The 19,838-nt window shown below is 54.1% G+C and overlaps 2 protein-coding genes across 2 annotated transcripts in view; one reads left to right on the top strand and one right to left on the bottom strand.

Annotated features, from left to right (window-relative positions):
• ASH1L (ASH1 like histone lysine methyltransferase) overlaps nt 1-11,494 on the top strand; it is a 51,910-nt gene extending 40,416 nt beyond the window's left edge. The window contains exons 20-28 of the mRNA XM_027703321.1: nt 319-385; nt 1,095-1,185; nt 1,452-1,542; nt 5,990-6,128; nt 6,817-6,989; nt 8,101-8,267; nt 9,211-9,251; nt 9,853-10,154; nt 11,056-11,494. Of these exons, the coding sequence (XP_027559122.1) occupies nt 319-385; nt 1,095-1,185; nt 1,452-1,542; nt 5,990-6,128; nt 6,817-6,989; nt 8,101-8,267; nt 9,211-9,251; nt 9,853-10,154; nt 11,056-11,147 (1,163 nt within the window). The 3' untranslated portion in view covers nt 11,148-11,494. The remainder of the gene's footprint in view (nt 1-318; nt 386-1,094; nt 1,186-1,451; nt 1,543-5,989; nt 6,129-6,816; nt 6,990-8,100; nt 8,268-9,210; nt 9,252-9,852; nt 10,155-11,055) is intronic.
• A 3,958-nt stretch (nt 11,495-15,452) lies between these two features.
• RUSC1 (RUN and SH3 domain containing 1) lies at nt 15,453-19,837 on the bottom strand. The gene is made up of 8 exons (XM_027703309.1): nt 19,627-19,837; nt 19,132-19,208; nt 18,864-19,038; nt 18,649-18,754; nt 18,509-18,555; nt 17,233-18,238; nt 16,795-16,923; nt 15,453-16,122 (listed from the first exon to the last, which is right to left on the bottom strand). Exons 1-8 carry the CDS (start codon nt 19,835-19,837, stop codon nt 15,954-15,956), a joined length of 1,920 nt encoding a protein of 639 aa, XP_027559110.1. The 3' UTR covers nt 15,453-15,953.
• Nucleotide 19,838: the final 1 nt, after the last annotated feature.

Here is a 19,838-nt window from a genome sequence, read left to right as displayed (position 1 = left end):
GGAACTGCCCTTAGGAGAGAGAAATTTGTCTCAACAGTTTGGGGCTTCCACTGCATCTGTGGCCTCTACAAGCACAAGGGGCTCATGATCCAGTGTGAAAAGTGCAGATCCAGTGTGGAAAGGGAACCCAAACCACAGCCTGCTCTCTTTTTTCCATAACCAGCACTTTCCATATAGTCAGGAGCATGAATTACCTCTGCAGCCCTTCATTTCCTCTCCAAAATTATGGAGGTGCTGTTTTCACAGAGAAAATGCAACTTGCATTTCTGTGTAGAGGAGCCAGAACTGCCCTTGGGAGAGAGAAATTTATTTCAACAGCTTGGGGCTTCCACTGCATCTGTGGCCTCTACAAGGATGAGGGGCTCATGATCCAGTGTGAAAAGGGAACCCAAACCACAGCCTGCTCTCTTTTCTCCATAACCAGCAATTTCCATATAGTCAGTAGCATGAATTAGCTCTGCAGCCCTTCATTTCCTCTCCAGAAGAGTGGAGGTGCTGTTTCCACAGAGGAAATGGAGATGCTGTTTCCACAGAGGAAATGCAACTTGTATTTCTGTGTAGAGGAGCTGGAACTGCCACAGCTCCTGCCCTTGGGAGAGAGAAATGAATTTTGACAGTTTTAGGCTTCCACTGCATCTGTGGACTTTAAAAGGACGAGGGGCTCATGATCCAGTGTGAAAAGTGCAGATCCAGTGTGAAAAGGGAACCCAAACCACAGCCTGCTCTCTTTTCTCCACAACCAGCAGTTTCCATGTAGTCAGTAGCATGAATTACCTCTGCAGCCCTTCATTTCCTCTCCAAAAGAGAAGAAGTTCTGTGTTCAAAGGAAATGCAACTTGCATTTCTGTGTAGAGGAGCTGGAACTGCAACAGCTTCTGCCCTTGGGAGAGAGAAATTAAATTCAACAGTTTGGGGCTTTTACACACACAGTTGCCTGGGGATCCTGTCTGTCTTCTGATGTCCTGTGAAATAGTTCTGGGAAAATCTTGACTTTCCTTTCTGAAGCTTATTGTCTTGCTCTCCTTAATGTTTTTTGAGAAAAGGCAGCTTGTACATAGAGCCTGTCACTGACTGAGCTGGGCTGTGCTGTTTCCCCAGGTCTGGCAACACTGTGACTGCATGGGGGTGAACTCAGATGTGGAGCACTACCTGTGTGAGCAGTGTGAGCCTCGGGCTGTGAGCAGGGTAAGCTCTCCTTCCTTAACCCAGTTATCAACTAAAGCAGCTCCTGCATTTGTATTTGTTGGGGTTGGCAAATGCTGGGTTCTCACTTCCTTACGTTTCTCTTAATTTTTCTCACTTCTAAAGCTTCTCCCTTCCTGCACCTGGTTTAGGTTCAGTCCTGGGAGGGGTCAGTTCTCTGCATGTTCCCAAAAGGGTTTCAGCTCCATTTTGGGACTGATGATGTTGGGCAGCTCAGGATTCCCTCCCTTTGTTGTGTTTCCCTGCAGGAGGTCCCCATGATCCCTCGGCCCCACTATGCCCAGCCTGGCTGTGTTTATTACATCTGCCTGTTGAGGGACGACCTGCTGCTCCGCCAAGGTACGTGCTGGGCCTTCCCCCAGAGTGTGCAGGGCTTTCTGGCATCACCCTGTCCAAAATCCTCTCATTTTTCACAAGTGGAAGCTGCTCTCTGTGATGCTGGGAATGACACACAGTGAAAGCTCTCACAGGCTGTTGATGGAGAAATGTTAATTACCTTGAGTGCAGACTGCTCTGGCCAGGGGAGGAAGATGCTGAGCCAACTGCTGGTAGTTAACATTTAGAAGTAAAGGCCAAGAAGGCTGTTAGACCTTCAGTATTTTGGTGCAGAATGGTCATTAAAACACTCAGCTCATTGCTTGTGTGTTCCCTAAAGCTTAATCTCTCTGGACAGGGCTCTGAAGCCCCAAATCTCTCCCAGGCAGCTGCCACAACCACATAATTCAGTTCACTGATAAGTACTTTTTAAATTCATCCTACAGATACACACAAGGTTAGAAAGAAGCCTTTATCATTATGAAGGAGCTACTCTTAAATGAGTAAAACCAGCTGATATGTTTGCTAGAGGGGAAGAGAAGAGACTTCAGGAAAGTGGAGAATTAAAAAAAAAGGGTCAAAGAACAGCATATCCTTTATCCCATTTGCAGGATTCTGGAGTTTCATTCAGTCCTCCTTGGTGGTGGTTGCTCTGCCAGAGTTCAGCCATTGGGTTTCTCATGGGTTTTTTTGCTGGAGAGTAACTCACTTCCAAGGGCTGTGTCAGAGCTGGATTTCATGTTCTCTGTTGGAATGGGTCATGTTTGATCTGGGGTTTGTGGCATCTTCCAGGCATTCAGAGCACTGAGGGCATTTTTGTCATGACACATCGTGTTTTACTCGGGTACCTCTGATCTGATCTTGGTGACCTTAATTAGAGAAATGTCCTTTAATGAGGGAAATGTCCTTTAATGAGGGAAATGTCCTTTAATGAGGGAAATGCCCTTCTTGTGGCTGAGCCCTGTGTACCATCAGCAGGGGACAGAGGGCACCAAACTGCCACTCTTGGGCCCCAAATGCCTCTGCAGGTACAGGGGGTGGATTAAGCAAGTTGTACAACCAGAAGGTGCTGGGAAGGAACACACAACTCCAGCAGGAGGAGGGAAAATCCATGGATTCGTTGCTGGTCTTGAGTTCCCCACCCAAAGTTCTGAGGCACAGCCACAGGACCTGCTGTGCTCAGGGTGTATCAGGTGCCCTAAACAGCAGGAGAAACAGCTTTTTACTCCCTCTGGTTTCTAAAAGGCCCCCTAATTACACATCCTGAGTCAAAAGCGTGGCCTCACACACAGAAAGGTCTGTGGATTTACATTTTTCCTGGCTGCTGTGTGTTGGAAAAAGCCTGGAAACACAGTTGGGGCCCCCAGCCTGCCTGGGTGAGCTGCACCCTGGACTCCTCTGCCAGTTCCAAGCTTGAGAGCTGATGTTTTGGAGGAACAAGGGTGAGAAGTTTTGGCTGTGTGAGTGGGCACACTCTGCTGTGATCAAATCCCTCTCCTTCAGAGGGGTCTCAGGGAGGGCCCCTCAGTCCACGGTCAGAGAACTTGTTTTTTGATTTCTTGACAATTCTGCTGGAGGTTGTTGGGTTACACCACAGCTTCCTCTGCCGAAATTCCCCAGCACCTAAACCCAGGAGATGATGCCAATAGATCTGATCAGCTGGTCCATCACATCCTGCAGAGGGAACACGGGGTTCTGCCTCAGATAGGAGTTGATAAACTGGAGTCAGAATGGATCCTTGAAAACCCACAGAGCCAGGAACTGCCCCTTGTCATCACCCCTGAGGCACCAGCAACACCTGCTGTGTTTCTTCCTTGAAAAACCCCATTTTTTGGGGCAGAGGGGCAGGTGGTTCATAGTCAGGAACCTCTGGATAAACTGGGATTGGAATCATCTTTTCTGATCCTTCAGGCTGGGGAGCATTTGTGTTCATCTCCTCCTGAGTGCTCCTATTTCAGTCAGGCACAAGAAGTGCTGGGTTTGCTTTATTCTCCTGGAAAAGGTCAGGAAGAAGGGTTGAAAACAGCTCATTTAAAACTAGGTGGTTTAAAATTAAATGGCTTTATTTACATTCTGCTTGGGGCCAGCAGCTGCTCTCAGCAGGGACCTCTTCATGAGTCTTTTATGGAACCCACCTCCCTAATTTCTTTGAAAGTTCCCCTTAATGCTGTGAAAGGAAGTTATCCCAGGTTTAGTTCAGGTAGTAATAAGACACTGAGCTGTGTGGTGTGATCACCATGCTGGAGGGGAGGGATGGATCCAGAGGGACCTGGAGAGGTGGGACCACGTGAAGCTCATGGAGTTCAACAAAGTGAAGTGCAGGGTCCTACCCCTGGCCTGGGACAATCCCAGGCACAGCCAGGCAGGATGAGGGAGGGGATTCTGCCTCTCTGCTCTGCTCTCATGAGACCTCACCTGGAGCACTGTGTCCAGGCTGCCCCAACATCAGAAGGACATGGAACTGTTGGAGCAAGTCCAGAGGAGGCCATGAAGTCAGTGAGGGGACTGGAGCCCCTTCCCCATGGAGATGGGCTGGGAGAGGTGGGAGTGTTCAGACTGGAGAAGAGAAGGTTGTGTGGAGACCTCAGAGCACCTTCCAGGATCTGAAGGGGCTGCAGGGAAGCTGGAGGGGACTGTCCATCAGGAACTGGAGTGACAGGACAAGGGGAGTGGCTTCAGACTTAAAAGAGGGCAGGGTTAGGTGGGATATTGGGAAGAAATTGTTCCCTGTGAGGGTGGGGAGGCCCTGGCACAGGTTGCCCAGGTGGCTGCCCCATCCCTGGAAGTGTCCAAGGCCAGGTTGGACAGGGCTTGGAGCAACCTGGGCTAGTGGAAGGTGTCCCTGCCCATGGCAGGGGGTGGCACTGGGTGAGCTTTAAGGTCCCTTCCAGCCCAAACCATTCCATGATTCCCTGATTCCCAGAGCTGCTGCAGTGGGTGAGCACAGGCTCATCCCCAGCCTTGCCCTCTGCTCTGTGCAGGTTTGTGTCAGTCTGTCTTCAGGCCATTTTGTACTTCATCCAACTGGAATAAAACTCCCTTTCTCCTTCCTACAACTTCCTACTTTGTTTACTAGGAATCCTGGTTATCCCAAAGGTTTCAGAGCTGGCTCCATGGCAGTGCCTGTGTGGAACCTCATCCCCTCTGGTTTAACTTGGAGGTTATATTTTTCCATAATGTTTTGTCTCCACTGTTACAGCAACAGGGACAACATCAAACCTAAAAGTGATTTTTGCACGTGAGGAGTCCTTAGGAGCATCTTTTACACTTAGACCAGATTGATAAGTGAGACTATATTTATGAAAATAGAATTACTCATCCTTCACTTTAATCCTAAACTTGGTTATAACAAAACTGAGGTGTTGATGGACCTGAGGCCACGTTTCCCTGGCATTTTGTTCCTAAGTTATGGAAGTTACAGCAACAGAACCTGCTAATGAATAACAGCAATATCCATGGAAGGAAAACAGCCACAACTGCACATACCCAAAAACAGGGGAAAAGAAATAGGGGGAAAAAAACAGGAGTCATTGCAATGTAATGAAAACAGGAGAAAAATGTTCAGCATGAGTCAAAAAGGCCAAGGGAGCATCAGAAATTGTTATGCACAAAGTAACAGGGTGACTGTGCCATTCTTTTTATGACGTGGGACCTCCCAGGTTTTTGTTCATTGAGAGGTAAATAACAAGAGATGGAAGCTCTTCCCATCCCTGCAAGTGTCCAAGGCCAGGTTGGATGGAGCTCTGAGCAGCCTGGGCTGGTGGAAGGTGTCCCTGCCCAGGGCAGGGGTGGAATGAGGGGGTCTTTAAGGTCCCTTCCAACCCAGGTCATTCTGAGATTCTGTGATTTCACAGATCAGAGCAGAAAAAAGTAAAGAGTTAATTCACTCATGGGACAGAATTGATAAAGAGAAGTTTAGGGACCTGTTTAGGGGTTGCACTTGGCAAAGACTTTTTGAGTTGCCAGCAGTGCCATTTTGTTCAGCCCTTTTTGCATTCTCTGCCCTTCCTGAGCTCTGCATCTCATTGGAATTCTGCTGGAATAACCAAAGGCTTGGGGCTTCTCGGGCCAGGATTTATTTTCTCAATAATAATCTTCCCTCTGAGTATCTTCCCTCTCAAAGATTTATTCTTTAAACATTGAAGCCACCGCTAATTCCTACACATTTTCCTAATCACAGCTGACTTTGTTCCATATCCTTTGGTCTGTCATCATGGATTTTGATGCCTTACAGGTTGTTTTCAGTCTGGGCATGGAGAGTTAAGGGTATTTGTGAAAAATTAAGGGTAAAGCTGTTGTGAAAAACATCACCGTGGCCTTTCTGCAGCGGGTTTGCATCGTTCTGTATAATCCAACATCAGAGACCTGTTGTGTTGGTTCTGGTGACACCTTTATTTGCTCCTCTGGTTTTGGAGAGCTGGGAACACGCCCAGCCCTTCACAGGGGTGTGTTTTGTTTCCCCCTGTGCCAGGTGACTGCGTGTACCTGATGAGAGACAGCCGCAGGACCCCCGACGGGCACCCCGTGCGTCAGTCGTACCGGCTGCTGTCCCACATCAACCGCGACAAGCTCGACATCTTCCGCATCGAGAAGCTCTGGAAGAACGAGAAGTGAGTTCATCCCCCACACATCCCACCTGGCAGGGCACAGGGATTCCGTGGAAGTCCTGTCATGGCTTAAAAAGGCAGGAGTGAGCACTTGGTGCGGGTGCAAAGGGGGTTCACCTCTCTCTGCATGTGCTCCGCTGGGGAGACGTGGGAGCTTGGAGGTTTGAGGTACAAGCTGATGGGCTTTCCTCGGTGTTGGAGCAGGCTGAGGGTTCCCAGTGGCAGCTGTGAGGTGGTTCAGTGCCTGTGACAGCAGCACAGTCAGTCACAGTCACAGTCAGTCACAGTCACAGTGTGCTGTGCCCATGGAAACCACGCCGGGGGTGTTTGATGGAAACAGGAGAGAAATGAGGCAAAAGGCAAAAGGAGCCCCAGAAATTGTTCTGTGCAAACCAGCAAAGGGATTGTGCTGCTCTGTAACCTCCCGGGGTGTCTGTCTCGTGCTCTGTGCTGCTCTCACATCCCATGGCACACACAGGATAATGACCTTTAATGACCAGGATTATCAGATCTGAACCATCTTTTCTGTGACCAAAGCCCTGCCCACCCACAAACGACTGCAGGGGTGACTCCACTTCCCATCACAGTCATTGCCAAAGTGCAAGAGAGAGAACTCAGAATGGAGGAGGGCATTAAGTGAAGTTGTACCAGGGGCTCATTTCTGTCCTCCCTCTCCCTTTTTCCCTCCCAGGGAGGAGCGTTTTGCCTTTGGCCACCACTATTTCCGTCCACACGAAACCCACCACTCCCCGTCCCGCAAGTTCTACCACAACGAGCTCTTCCGGGTCCCTCTCTACGAAATCATCCCCTTGGAGGCCGTGGTGGGCACGTGCTGTGTGCTGGACCTGTACACCTACTGCAAAGGTGAGGGGGTGGCATGGGCTGAGGACAGAATGTGGGACACAGTCCCGGGAATTTGGGCTGTTGTGGTTAAACCCCGTCGGCAGCTCAGAGGGATGAGAGGGGGGGCTGGAAAAAGGTAAATCCCAGGGGTTGGGATAGGAATAGCTGGTTGAAATAAAGTAAAATGTAATAATAATAATAGCAGTAGCAGTAATGGAAAGGGAGATTACAGAAAGGGAGGTATCCGGTATCTGAAGTGGCTGCAAGGAAGCTGGAGAGGGACTCTCCATCAGGAACTGGAGTGACAGGACAAGGAGGAATGGCTTCAAACTGAAAGAGGGGAAATTTAGGTTAGATGAGGGGAAATTCAGGTTAGATATAGGGAAGAAATTCTTCCCTGTGAGGGTGGGGAGGCCCTGGCACAGGTTGCCCAGAGAAGCTGTGGCTGCCCCTGGATCCCTGGAAGTGTCCAAGGCCAGGTTGGATGGAGCTTGGAGCAACCTGGTTAGTGAAAGTTGTCCCTGCCCATAGCAGGGGGTGGAACAGGATGGTCTTTAAGTCCTTTCCAACCCAAACCATGCCATGATTCCATGAATAGACCCCTGGAAGCACAGTACAGTCCCCACCTGATGCCTGGGCCGAGAACTTCTGAGCACCAACCAAACATCAGGGTGTGACCAACATTATCCTCATCCCAAACACAGGCACAGCTGAAACAGCTACTGGGGCAAAATTCACTTTACCCCAGCAGGAAGCAGGACATGCACTGGAAGAATCCTGCTGTCCAAAGGCTGTGGGAGATCTTTGCTTGTTCTGGAGCTGAGGACACACAGTGGCTTTACCCCAGGACAGGGATTCCTGTTTTAAGAGGGACAACACTGCTGGAATTGTGGTGGGCAGGGAAGAGGAAGTGATGGCAGTGGATAACTGTTTTTATGGAAGTTTGGCTGCTGTTTGATCAGAGTGTGTGGATTCTCCCCTGGAATGGAACCAGCAGCGTGTCCTGTTGTGGTTCCAGAGGAGGGCAAACAGGGACACTCCGACACTCCAGCGCTGGGCTGGGGCAAAGCACGTGTTTCCCCCTCAACCTGATGGCTGTTTTCTTCCTGTGTGCTTTGTCCTGAACCCCCAGGGAGGCCCAAGGGGGTGAAGGAGCAGGATGTGTACATCTGTGACTACCGCCTGGACAAGTCAGCTCACCTCTTCTACAAGATCCACCGGAACCGCTACCCCGTGTGCACCAAGCCCTACGCCTTCGACCACTTCCCCAAGAAACTCACTCCCAAGAGAGACTTCTCAGTAAGTGGGGGTTCTCTCAGCTCCCTTGCCTGTTGTTAGAAGGCTGGACAGGGTTTTGGAAAGCCCCTGAGCGTCTGTTGGTGAAGGAAGCTTGGTGAGCCAAAGGGAGCTGACCCCGTAGGGGGGGATCAGCCTCTGCTGCCAGGGACAGGACGAGAGGAAACGGCCTCAAGCTGTGCCAGGGGAGGGTCAGCTTGGACATCAGGAAGAATTTCCTCATAGAAAGGATTGTCAGGCATTGGAAGGGGCTGCCCAGGGAGGTTTGGAGTCCCTGTCCCTGGAGGTGTCCAAGGAAGGGCTGGTTGGGGCTCTCAGTGCTCTGGGCTGGGTGACAAGGTGGGGATGGGGCACAGGGTGGGGATGGGACACAGGGTGGGGATGGGGCACAGGGTGGACTGGATGATCTTGGAGGGCTTTTCCAACCTTAACAATTCCATGATTCTGTGGGCATGCACAGTCTGGGGTGAAAGCTGGCTTGAAAGCAAGCTGGGAAAGAAAACTGAGTGTAACAGAACCTGCAGTTGAGGGGCAAAGAGGTGCTGAAGGGCTGGGGATGGGTGAGCTCAGAGATGGTCTCCAGGGCAGCACTGCCCTGTCTGAGCACAGAGATATCCAAATCTTCTGTTCTCCCTGGAGCAGAGCTTTTTGTAGTGGCTTTGGAGGTGGTTCCAAACTTGTGCTGTGCAGAAAACAAAGGGGATTTGTACCATGATGGTCTGTGGCTTGAAATTTATTTAGAAGATAGGAAAAATCAACTAAGTCTGGCTCTGATTTGTCCTTATTACGTGATTATTCTTTCTCCTTTGGAGTTGTCTGATGTGTGAGACACACCAGCATTCCCAGGGTGTCCTGCATTGGTATTCCCAGAGTGTTTGATAGACCAGCACTTTCTTCCACTGTGAATTTGCTTTGGTATTAACCACAATCTTTGTTGCTGTTGCAGCCTCATTATGTGCCAGACAACTACAAGAGAAACGGAGGCCGGTGAGTGTCACCTCCCAGATTGTTTGGGGAGAAGAGATGAGAGAATCCTGTTTGTGGTGTTCACTCTCCTCCTGCCCATTTCCCCTGGGGGTTGGTTGTGGAAACCAGGAGTTTAAATTATTTAAAGCTCTCTAAGCTTCCAGAGAGATAAAAGGGAACGAGGGAGGAGGGAGAGCCTAGAGAAGTGTTCCTTAATAATGCACATCAGGAAGAGAACAGGAGCCATTTGAAAGTCAGCAAAAGCAGCTGAGTGTGGAGATGCCCAGCAGAGGAGGCTCCTCCTTCCCACATGGAGGAGCCCAGATCCCAGTCCTGCTGTTCCATGTCTGTCAGAGGCTGTAAAAACACCCTTTGAGGGCCGTGGCTGTTCCAGGAAAGCCCCAGTAAGCGCTGGGCTGAGCTTCTGGAGATAAAAACCTTCCCAAATGGAAATAAGAAGCCATTTGTTTGTCACAACTGCATTTGTGGGGTGCAGACAAGGCTGGGGAGGACCTGGGGGTGTGATGGGTGCAGGGACTGAGGGAAGTGATGAGCTCCAGGGAGCAGTCCTGGCCTCTTGGGTGAGGGTCTGAAAAAATCTCCTGAAACCCTTCTCCTCCAGGTCATCCTGGAAATCAGATCGCTCAAAACCACAGATCAAAGACTTAAACCAAGAGGAGGAGGCTCTGCCCCTGATGGAGGAGGTGCTGGGAGCCCCAGAGCAGGTGCCAGGGGAGCTGCACGGCCCCGAGGAGCCCGACAAGGAGCCGGTGCCCAGCGAGGGCTGCGAGGCAGAGAAGAAGGGGGAGGAGGCCCCCTCGGACACGAGGCAGCTCTGCAACCCCGAGGAGAGGAGGCACCTCCAGAGGGAGAGGCTGAACCAGATCCTGCTCAACCTCCTAGAGAAAATCCCAGGGAAAAACGGTGAGAGTTCAGACCCAGGTCTGGGTTTGCTTGGCTGGGCACTGTGTTGATAAAATTATTGTGATTTATTTAAAATTTTATTTATTTATTTATTTATTTATTTATTATTATTTAAACAAAATTTGTTTGTTTAAAATGAATTAATTTATTGCTGGTGGGCATTAGGAACAATCAGGTGGGGTTTTTTTGCAGCCACGTTTTTCCTTTGCAACAGAAATCCAGGTAAAACCCGAGGGAAATTTCTTGCCACTTCACACTGTTTTGTGTAATATTTTCGTGTAATATTTTTGTATAATATTTTTGTGTAATATTTTTGTATAATATTTTCAATACCACTCCCCCATCGTTCCGTGTTTACAACTGAGGAACCAACAGATATGCCAAAAAAGAGAATTTGGAGAGTCTCTTTTGGCCTTTTATGAGCTTTCCTTGGGTTCTGAGCACCTGCTGGAGGTGTTGTCTGAGCTGTGGGTGCTCTGTTTAAACGTGTCTCTGCTTTCAATGTAAAGCCTGGGATGAGCCCTGTCCAGTCTCTTCCATGTCCTGGCAATGCCCAAACAGTCATGGAGTGATGAATAATCGGGGCTGGGAGGGTCTTTGGGGTTGTCTGGTCCAGCCATGGCTCAGGGCTAAATTCAGTCTTGTGTGTTTTGGATATATCTGGATATTGGATACCAGTGTGGATGGAAATACCCTTCAAATAACCAGGAATAAAGGAACAGGAAAGCTGCTCCTCGTGTTCAGGACAGGGCTGGACGTGGCACGGGGTGGGGATGGGTGGGGACGGGTCCCAGCTTGGACCCGACGGTCGAGGGGGTGTTTTCCCCCCTTCCCGGTGGTGTAGGAATTCCCAATCCCCCTTTTTTCACCCCGGGCCTGTGTTTCCTGTGTTTCCTTGCAGCCATCGACGTCACGTACTTGCTGGAGGAGGGATCGGGCAGGAAACTGCGGCGCCGCACCCTGAGCATCCCCGAGAGCAGCTTCAGGAAGTGACAGCGGGGGCTCCCCAGCTCTGGGGGCTGTGACTTGGGGGGGCTGCCGAGCCCCGGGGGCCGCGGCCCGACCTCCTCCGTGCCGGCCCAGGGGGAGGAGGCGGCAGCGAACTGACAGAACTACAAACAGTAGCACTTAAAGGGGCCGGGGCGTCGCCCTGCCCTGCTCTGCAGTGCTCTTGGTGTGTGTGTTGGTGGGCGTGCCTTGTATTGATGTTAGGTACTGAGGAAACCTCGTGGTTAATATTGTCCAGGATGGTCAAATTTAATTTATTTTTTGCTTGATATTCCCACTCAGAGGAAAAAAACAAAAAAAAAAAATAAAAAAAAAGAGATTTAAAAAAAAAAGAGAGAGAGAGAAAAAAAAATGGGGAGGTGAGAGGGGAAAAAAAGGACTGAGTTACTCTGAGGGGGGTGTTCCCCACGGTCACTGAGAACCTGTGGTTGTACCAGCACCGCCAGGGAAGGGAATCCAGAGGGGAGGGGGAGAGGCCCAGTGGCTTGAAAGGAAAGGCTGCCCCAAAAAAGCCTCTGATTTGCACAAGTTCCAAGAGAAGAGCAGATGTGGTCACCGTGGGACGGTCCCTGTGCTCTGTGCCAAGGAGAAGCTTCCAGAGGCCCTGGGAGAGCGGGGCAGGAGCGCTGGGATGAGGCACTGGCCGTGCAGGGGTCAGGGGTGGGGGGAGGGAGGAGGGGGGCGTGAGGTTTTTTTGGTTTGTTTTCGTTTTTTTGGTTTTTTTCCCCCCCACTTTTTTTCCTGCAGAGGAGTTTTATACCAAGCGAGTCGGATCCTGACGCCGCCGTTGCTGTTGGTTCTTTTTTGATAAGCTGTGGTTTCTCGTGTGTCTCGTGTGTTGTGCAAATTTAAAAAAAAAAACCTGTTGGGAAGGAAAAAAAAAAAAAACCTAAAAAAAAAGGAAAAAAAAAAACAAAAACAAGGACAAAAAAAAAAGAACTACAAAAACAAGGAACCCTTCACTCCGTGCCCGTCAGGCAGTATCCGAGCGAGTGTTTGTCGTGAGCTGTAGAATATATCGATGCTAACACTACCCTCGTGTGCTGGTGGACAGCTGAACGTCCTGGCCAGGGGTCCCACAACATTCCCACCCCTGTTATCCCAACATCCCAGAGCCCCCCGGAGCGGGGCCGGGCAGGATGAGGGGGTGGGAGGCACCCGCTGCCCCTGGACGTGGCTTTGCTTTCCTGTCTCAGACGTACACATGCATATAAACAGTCCTGTTTTAGGTGTTCTTATAAGAAATCCAGTTTTTAATGTGCCAAGTTGTATATATCTGCTGCGTGGATGTAAAGCAATACCGTAGTTACATGTTCCTTTTTATGGACCAAGCTCGTCCTACTGTACATTCTTGTTATTATTATAATTATTTTACTCTTAGTGGAACATGACTCATTCCATTAACTTTTATGTGTTGATTTCAAAAGAGGAGGAACAAAAAAAAAATTAAAAAAAAGGCAAAAAAAAAAAGCAAAAAAAAGGGAAAAAAAAAAAAAAAAAAAGAAAGGACAAAAAAACCCCTTTGAGAAAAAAAAATATTTTATTAAAAAAAAAAAAGAAATAAGAAAATAGTTTGGAATATTTTCTTACTGTAGAGAAGCACTGTACAGTACCAGGAACCCTGAGTATAAAATACTCGTGCGTGTAGTAGGAATATCGCATGTCCAGACCCTCGAGTTGTCTCATTTAGTTTCAAACAGAAAAAAAAAAATCATTGTCTCCAATGGTGTTAAACACTAAAAAGTTTTTAAAAATAAAAAAATAAAAAAAATAAAAGTGCGTACAGAAGCGAGACACTAGCTCTGTCATTTTATCTTTCTTTTGTTGAAAGACTAAACGAAATGTTTTTTAGACAATCAAATGTTAGGTAAGTGCAAAGACTTGTTTTTTCTTACTGGTGTAGAAATTAATGACTTTTTTTATTTTTCGGTTATTTTATAATACTGAGCAGACCCGTTGTGTCCCCAGGATCGCCGCCGGAGCCAGGAAGCACTACGTTACTGCAAATAGAGCTGAACCTTAGTCTGCATGGGTGTAGGCTGTGTGATTGCTGAAAATAAATGCTGCTAATATATTTCCTTTTTACAAAGCATATCTAAATAGATCATTGTTTTGATGTTAATCTTTGTAAATTATGTATTACCAATTTTAACATTGGATGTAATTGCATAAAAAGCCTGCATCTCAATCCTGAGAGTCTAGTATTAAATGGAAAAAAATCTTTTCCTACGGCTGGCTCGGGGGGTTTTCTTTGCTGGGGCGGGTGGGGTGGGGATGGGCTGGAGGGCAGGGATGGATCTGGGCAGGATGGATCCACAGGGTGAGGGACAAGGGCCAGGAACTGCCCTTGGGTCACAACAACAGCTCCAGGCTGGGGGAAGAGGGGCTGGGAAAGCTGGGAAAGGCCCTGGAGGTGCTGGTGACAGAGGCTGGACGTGAGCCCAGGTGGGCAAGGAGGGCAGTGGCCCCTCCTCTGGAGCAGCCACGGTGGCCACAGGGCCAGGGCAGTGCCGGGCACCTCAAACTATGGGGTCAGTTTTGGGGCCCTCACAACAAGGACGTGGAGGGGCTGGAGCGTGTCCAGGGAAGGGAACGGAGCTGGGGAAGGGGCTGGAGCAGCAGGAGCAGCTGAGGGAGCTGGGGGGGCTCAGCCTGGAGAAAAGGAGGCTCAGGGGGGACCTTCTGGCTCTGCAAGTCCCTGACAGGAGGGGGAGCCAAGGGGGAATCAGGCTCTGCTCCCAGGGAACAAGGGATGGGATGAGAGGGAACAGCCTCACGTTGTGCCAGGGGAGGGTCAGGTTGGACATGAGGAGGAATCTCTTGCTGGAAAGGGTTGTTAAGGATTGGAATGGGCTCCAGGGAGGTTTGGAGTCCCCACCCCTGGATGTGTCCAAGGAAGGAGTGGACGTGACACTCAGTGCTCTGGGCTGGGGGACAAGGTGGGGATGGGGCACCTCGGTGATCCTGGAGGTGTTTTCCAGCCTTAATGATTCTGTGATTCTTTGATTCCACGATCCCAGGGCTCTGAGGGTCTGTCCTTGCCCTGGCTTGACCTCCTGCTGCACTCCAGCTCCAATTCCCACTCTCCCAGGGCGCTGCCCAAGCTCCCAAACACCCACGTGCCGGGTGGGTGGTGGCACTTTGGAGGATTTAATCTGGTGCCAGTGGCTCTGCTGTGGTGCAGAAGTGGCAGGAGGGACAACGGCAGCACAGTCCCCATGTGGGGTTGGAGGGTGCATGACCACGATCCTGTGTGAGGCAGGTTGGGACAGGAACCATTAGATCCACAAATTCTGTTCCCAGGATATAAACTCTGGTGCCTGACTCTCTATGGCCATGAAAACGCTGGGCTTGACCCCTACACTCACCTTCCTTCCAAACCCGAGGCTCCAGCCAAGCCTCGCAGGGCTGTTTTATTTAAAATAAAATAGAAGTACCACCTGGCTTCTTCCCCTCCTGGTGTGACCCCATTTCCAAGTCCAGGAGCAGCTGTGGGTTTCAATCAAACCTCCTCAAGGCGAGTCAAGTAACCTTCCAATCAGGATAGGATGTCCCTCGTCTGAGAGTAAAAATTCCAGAGAGGGAAGCGAGAAGGAGAACAGAATAAAGGGAGAGTGGCTTTGTCCTGCCAGCAGGTCCCAGCCCGGGGGGTGACACAGCGGCTCTTTGCCACCCAAACGGGAGCTCAGAGGGGTGAAATGTGGCTCCCGGCCATGGGAGGGAGCAGAGGCCCAAATCTGCCTCTGGGACGAGTGGCTGCCGTTGTGTGGCCACTCCCCGGGCGCTCCCCAGCACGGCCACGTCTCTCTTTTACTGGGGAGCCCGGTACGAACTGTAAATCCTGGGGTGACATCACAAGCAATGAAAAAAAATGAAAAAAAATTAAAAGTCGAAGCCATCCAGCCCCTCCTGACATCCTGTGGCAATGAGAGGATTAGCTGAAGTTGAACAAACAACTGAACCAACCGACCTGGAGCATTCCCAGTGCTGTGCAGCTCCCAGTGCGTGGGGCTGCTCCCCAGCAGCCAAACTGGTGAGTGTTTCTCCAGGGCTATTCCTGGCTGCAGTCGCCTCATCCCACACTGTGGAGGAGCCTGGGCACCTTCTGCCGGGGTGTGAGGCCTCCCCACGCTCCCTGGCTGGTGTCCCAGCACCAGCACAGCCCTGGCACCCCCCCCGGCTGCTCCCGCGGGAGCATCTCCAGCGTTCCCAGCCCGGCCCACCCACAGCGGGATGAGCCACGTGGCCGTTCCCAGCCCTCCCAGCCCCGGTGATCCATTCACACAGGCGGACACGTGAGTCACAACCTTTATTTCCAGCCTTTTCCCAGTGGAACAAGCTCATTCCTGTGGTTACAACTATGTACAGAGTGCTGGGGCCGGCCGGGGCCGCCGGGGCAGAGCGGGACACGTGGAGGTGGCAGCAGTGGCAAGACAGGGTGGCACGGAGACAACACACAGGGCTGTGAGTGCCAGGCAGGGACAGAGCTCCTCCCCGGCCTGGCACAGGCGTGGGCAGCAGCTGAGGAACCAGAGCCAGAGCAGTTCCCGAGGAGGGTCCCTGGAGCGGTGCCGGCAGACGGGGACGTCATGCGGAGGAGCAGCAGTGACGGGCGCGGGGCTGGGTCCCCTGCGAGCTGCCGGCCCCGGGGATGGTGAAGCCCCAGAGGTGGTGAAGCCCCGAAGGTTATAAAGCCCTGGAAGCGGTGAAGCCGCGGCAGGAGACATCCCTTCCCGGAGCCCGCACCCGCTCCGCCAAGCTCGGCTGCTTCCTCGGGTCTCCTCCGCCTCCTCACAAAATCAGGGACGTGTAACCAACAGGAACGAGGCCGGTGCTGTTTCCATGGCAGCAGCGGATCCAGTCTTCATCCACGGTGGAGAGCAGCTGCAGGATGTCCCCTTTTTGGAAGCTCAGGTGCCCGTCGGCCGTGCCCGTGTGGTCGCACAGCGCCCGAACTGCCCTGCACCACAATCACCGTCGGGGACTCGCCTCCCCAGGGACCCCGAGGACCCCCAGGGCTCCCACAGCATTCGGGGGGGTTTGATGCTCATGTGAGGAGCTGGTGACCCCCTCCTTAGGCAGAGGTGCCACCTGAGGAGGGATCTGAGCAAGGGATGTCCTGCCGAGCAGACCCCGGGATGGGGAGCAGAGTGGGAGCAGCTCGGGGCAGAGGGGGTGGGGACATCAGGGCCAGCGAGGAGGGAAGCAGCCAAACACGGTTTGGGGTGGCCACACACCCGCTGTGCTCTCTCAGACACAGCACTGCTGCTGTTCTGACCTGCCATGACCCGGCCAGAGCTGCCACGGGGTTGCCCCAGACGAGCCACGAATCCACAAAGCCCACGGGAAAATGCTAAAAAATTCCCCGCAAAAATATCTGGGAAAAACAACTGATCCCAAGGTGGGCAGAGCCACGGGCTCCCCCAGAGCTCAGCAGGAGATGGGGATCCTCGGGGGCTGCAGGCACAGAGTGGGTGACGTGGAGCGGTGCCTTTCACTAGAGAGATGTGTGGGACCCCCAGGCCTTGTGTGGGACACCCAGGCCCTGTTTGGGAGCAGCCCTGGCTTCCCCCCACCCAGAAAAACCCACCACCAGCTTCCCAGCCCTGGATACAACCATGTCCTGCCTCACCTCTGGGCCTGGGGAGCGGGGGCCGTGCTCCTCTCCGGCTGTTCCTGAGCGCGGGTCCTGTCGGGCGCCAGCCCCTTCACCACCCCGGCCAGGACACGGGGGCTGGGGGACAGCCAGTGGGACGGTCTCCTGCCACAAAGCAAAGGCAGCCACAAGCTCACCCAGGAGCTTTTCCATCCTGCACCGCCCTGCTCAGGCTGTTCTGCTGATCTGGGGCAGGGAAGGGCCCGATAAAGCACCACCAGGAGCTGCTGCTGCTCCACAGGACTGGGAGCAATGGCAGCAGCACTTGGGACACTCCTTGATCCCAGGAGCACAAACCCGGGACAAGGGGCAGTACAAGACCCCTGAGGGGCCGGTGGGGAGCTCTCCACGGGACAGAAACCTTCCCTCAGCACACACCACTTCCCACCTCTGCCTGCCCAAGCTGGCTCTTACCTGGACCTGGCCGAGATGGTGTCGGGACTGGGGGGGAAGCTCCTGGATGAGGGGCTGGTGGCTCCAAAGAGCCGGCCCAGCCAGCTGCCCTTGTCAGGACCAGGACCACCCAACCCTGGGCCAGAAGGTGCTGCCTGGTTCCCGTTGGCACGAGGCTCCGGGGAAAGATCCAGGAGCTTCTCTCCAGCAGTGGGATCATCCGGCTTGGTGGGTGCTCCAGCTCCGGTGGGCAGGACGAGGTCTTCAGGGGAAGAGGTCCCCGAGGTGTCAGTGCTGCTGCTGGGCTTCGGGCCAGAGCGTTCAGGGACAGCTTTGGTCTGTAGGAGCTGCAGCTCTGTCCCTCCAGCCTCACTCAGGGACGTTTGGGATTGCACGGCCTGGCCGGGACTGGGATCCCCCGCAGGCCCCCGCAGCTTCGTCCACCACACCAAGGGGAACTTCTCCTTGCTGGGAGCACTGTAAATCCTGGAGGACTGGCTCAGCTGGCCCCACCAGCCACTGAGGCCGGTCCCGGTGCCCCCAGGGCCCTCCTCGGGCCCGTGGCTCTGCGGGGGTCCCTCAGCTCCCCGCCAAGCGCGGCTGAGCTGGTCCCCCCAGCGCAGCACGTGCTGCAGGGTTTGGTGCAGGGCAGCCCCCACGGGGGGAGCAGGGACCAGCCCGCCCAAGGTCGCTTGGGGCCGGGCCCTCGTGCTACCCCCCGCACCCCCCGCCCTCCCCAGGGCGTCAGGGGGGGTCTCATCCTCCAGGCTGTTCCCGGCAGCGCTGCCCCGGCCCTCCGGAGACACGGCTGGAATGGGGTGACGGGGAGGGGACAGCGGCGACTCCAAACGCCGGGACAAGGGCCGGACGTCCACAGAGAGGTGGTGGTGCTCAAAGAGCAGGTCCAGGTGGAAGGTCAGCACCGAGAGGGGCTGGATGAGCAGCAGCAGTTCGTCGGCGAGGTGGGGAAGGGGGCCTTGGCTCAGGGCGAAGAAGGCCGTGGGTGAGTAGAGCACGGAGATCACACCTGGGAGACAAGGACGGGCTGGGCAGGGGCAGAACGACCTGTCCTTGCCACCCCCCCTTCCCAGAGCCAGCTGGGATGTCCTAGTCAGTCAGACCACCTTCTGTGCTCAAGATGCTCCATGGAAAATGATGCCCTGATCCACTGTGGAAACCCCAGCCATGATCCCTGATCCCCTGATCCGCTACAGAAACCCCAATCCCAGTGTGGGATTATCAGCCTGGCAGGTGTGGGAGGGCTTGGATGGGGAGCTCATGGGCGCTGTGTCCTTACCTGGGCTCTTCTGCAGGTGAGAGATCCACAGCTCCAACTGTTTAATGCTAAATAAGACAAAGGGAACCCAAATTAGAGCCCTCGGTAGCTGTTCCAACCTGCCACGGCAGCGGGGTCGGACTGGGGGGATCAACACTCACTTCAAAAGGCCGAGGATGAAGGCGTGGAACTTCTGCCTGGTGCTGCTGAGCGGGGCCAGCCCGGCCACGTGCCAGCACAGGGAGTGCAGGGAGCGGGTGTTGGGGCCTGTGGGGTGCAGAGCAGGGACAGTCACTGCTCAGGGCACACACTGCCCCCAGCCCGGGCTGGAACAGGACTCCAGGCACCCCCCAGGTGCCACCGACCTCACCCCCACCTGTCTTCACAGAGGCTTCCACCACGCTCCAGGGGGAGTTTTTCCTCTGGCCTGTGATAACATCCTTCTGGAAAGGCTTCAGCCCATCCTCCACCAGGGCGTAGAGCGCGGGGCACAGGGTGTGCAGCAGCAGGTACCCCACGTCGGGGCTCAGCCGGCTGTCTCCCAGCTGGGCCTGAGGGGGGGAGGCACAGGGAGAGGGGAGGGATGGGGAGGATCCCTCCCCCGGGGGCTCCCAAAGCCCCTCCTGCCCAGCCCAGCCCCTCACCTTCTGCACCAGGTTCCGAGCGGTGCTGAAGTGGGCGATCACCTTGTCCACGGCGGAGCTGACGGCGACCAGCAGCGCTGCGGGCAGAGGGAGGAGGGAGGGAGGGAGGGATGGACGGAGAGGTCAGTGCAGCAGGACCCACCGGCCACGGGACGGGGACGAAGGACCCGCCGTCCCCACGGGGGACACAGTCGCGGGCGGTCCCACCCGCGTCCTCCGGCCCCACCGGGGGCGGGCTGGGCCGGGCCTGGTGCAGGAAGCACTGCCTGTCCCTGCGCTATCCCTGCCTGCCTGTCCCTGCCTGTCCCTGCCTGTCCCTGCCCCAGCCCAGCGCGGCGGGTGTCCGAGCCCCTCGCACCCGCCGCAGCCCCGGGGGTCCCGTCCTTCCCCTCCTCCCCCGCCGCCCCCGTTCTGTCCATCCCCGCCCGGCCCCGCCGAGGCTCCGGGCAGGACCCGCCCCGGGCCGGGCGGCCCCGCAGCCCCGTCCCCCGGTACCTTTCGTGTGCTCCCCGTGGGGCCCCTCGGCGCTCCCCCCGCCGGGCCGGGCGGCTCCAGCGGCGGCTCCAGCGGCGGCTCCAGGGTTGGGCGGCTCGGGCCTGGCTGGAGACAGCGGGGCGGCGGGGTCAGGCGGGGCCGCTGCGGGAGCGCTGCCCGGGGCCGGGGGAGGAGCGGGGCCGGCGGCGGGGCCCGGATCGCTCCGGCTCATG

Source organism: Neopelma chrysocephalum, unplaced genomic scaffold, assembly GCF_003984885.1.
Source record: "Neopelma chrysocephalum unplaced genomic scaffold, ASM398488v2 Primary Assembly neopelma1_225, whole genome shotgun sequence".
NCBI lineage: Eukaryota > Metazoa > Chordata > Aves > Passeriformes > Pipridae > Neopelma > Neopelma chrysocephalum.
Note: the sequence above shows the minus strand (reverse complement) of the source record. Positions and strands in the feature narration are given on the sequence as shown.

What these genes read in the sequence shown, in the direction of transcription:
- RUSC1 (XM_027703309.1), bottom strand. Translation starts at nt 19,837, where the DNA reads ATGAGCCGGAGCGATCCGGGCCCCGCCGCCGGCCCCGCTCCTCCCCCG. An exon ending in TTCATCCTCGGCCTTTTGAA is followed by an intron (nt 18,556 to 18,648) that starts GTGAGTGTTGAT and finishes TGTCTTATTTAG; the next exon opens with CATTAAACAGTTGGAGCTGT. An exon ending in TCACCTGCAGAAGAGCCCAG is followed by an intron (nt 18,239 to 18,508) that starts GTAAGGACACAG and finishes CTTGTCTCCCAG; the next exon opens with GTGTGATCTCCGTGCTCTAC.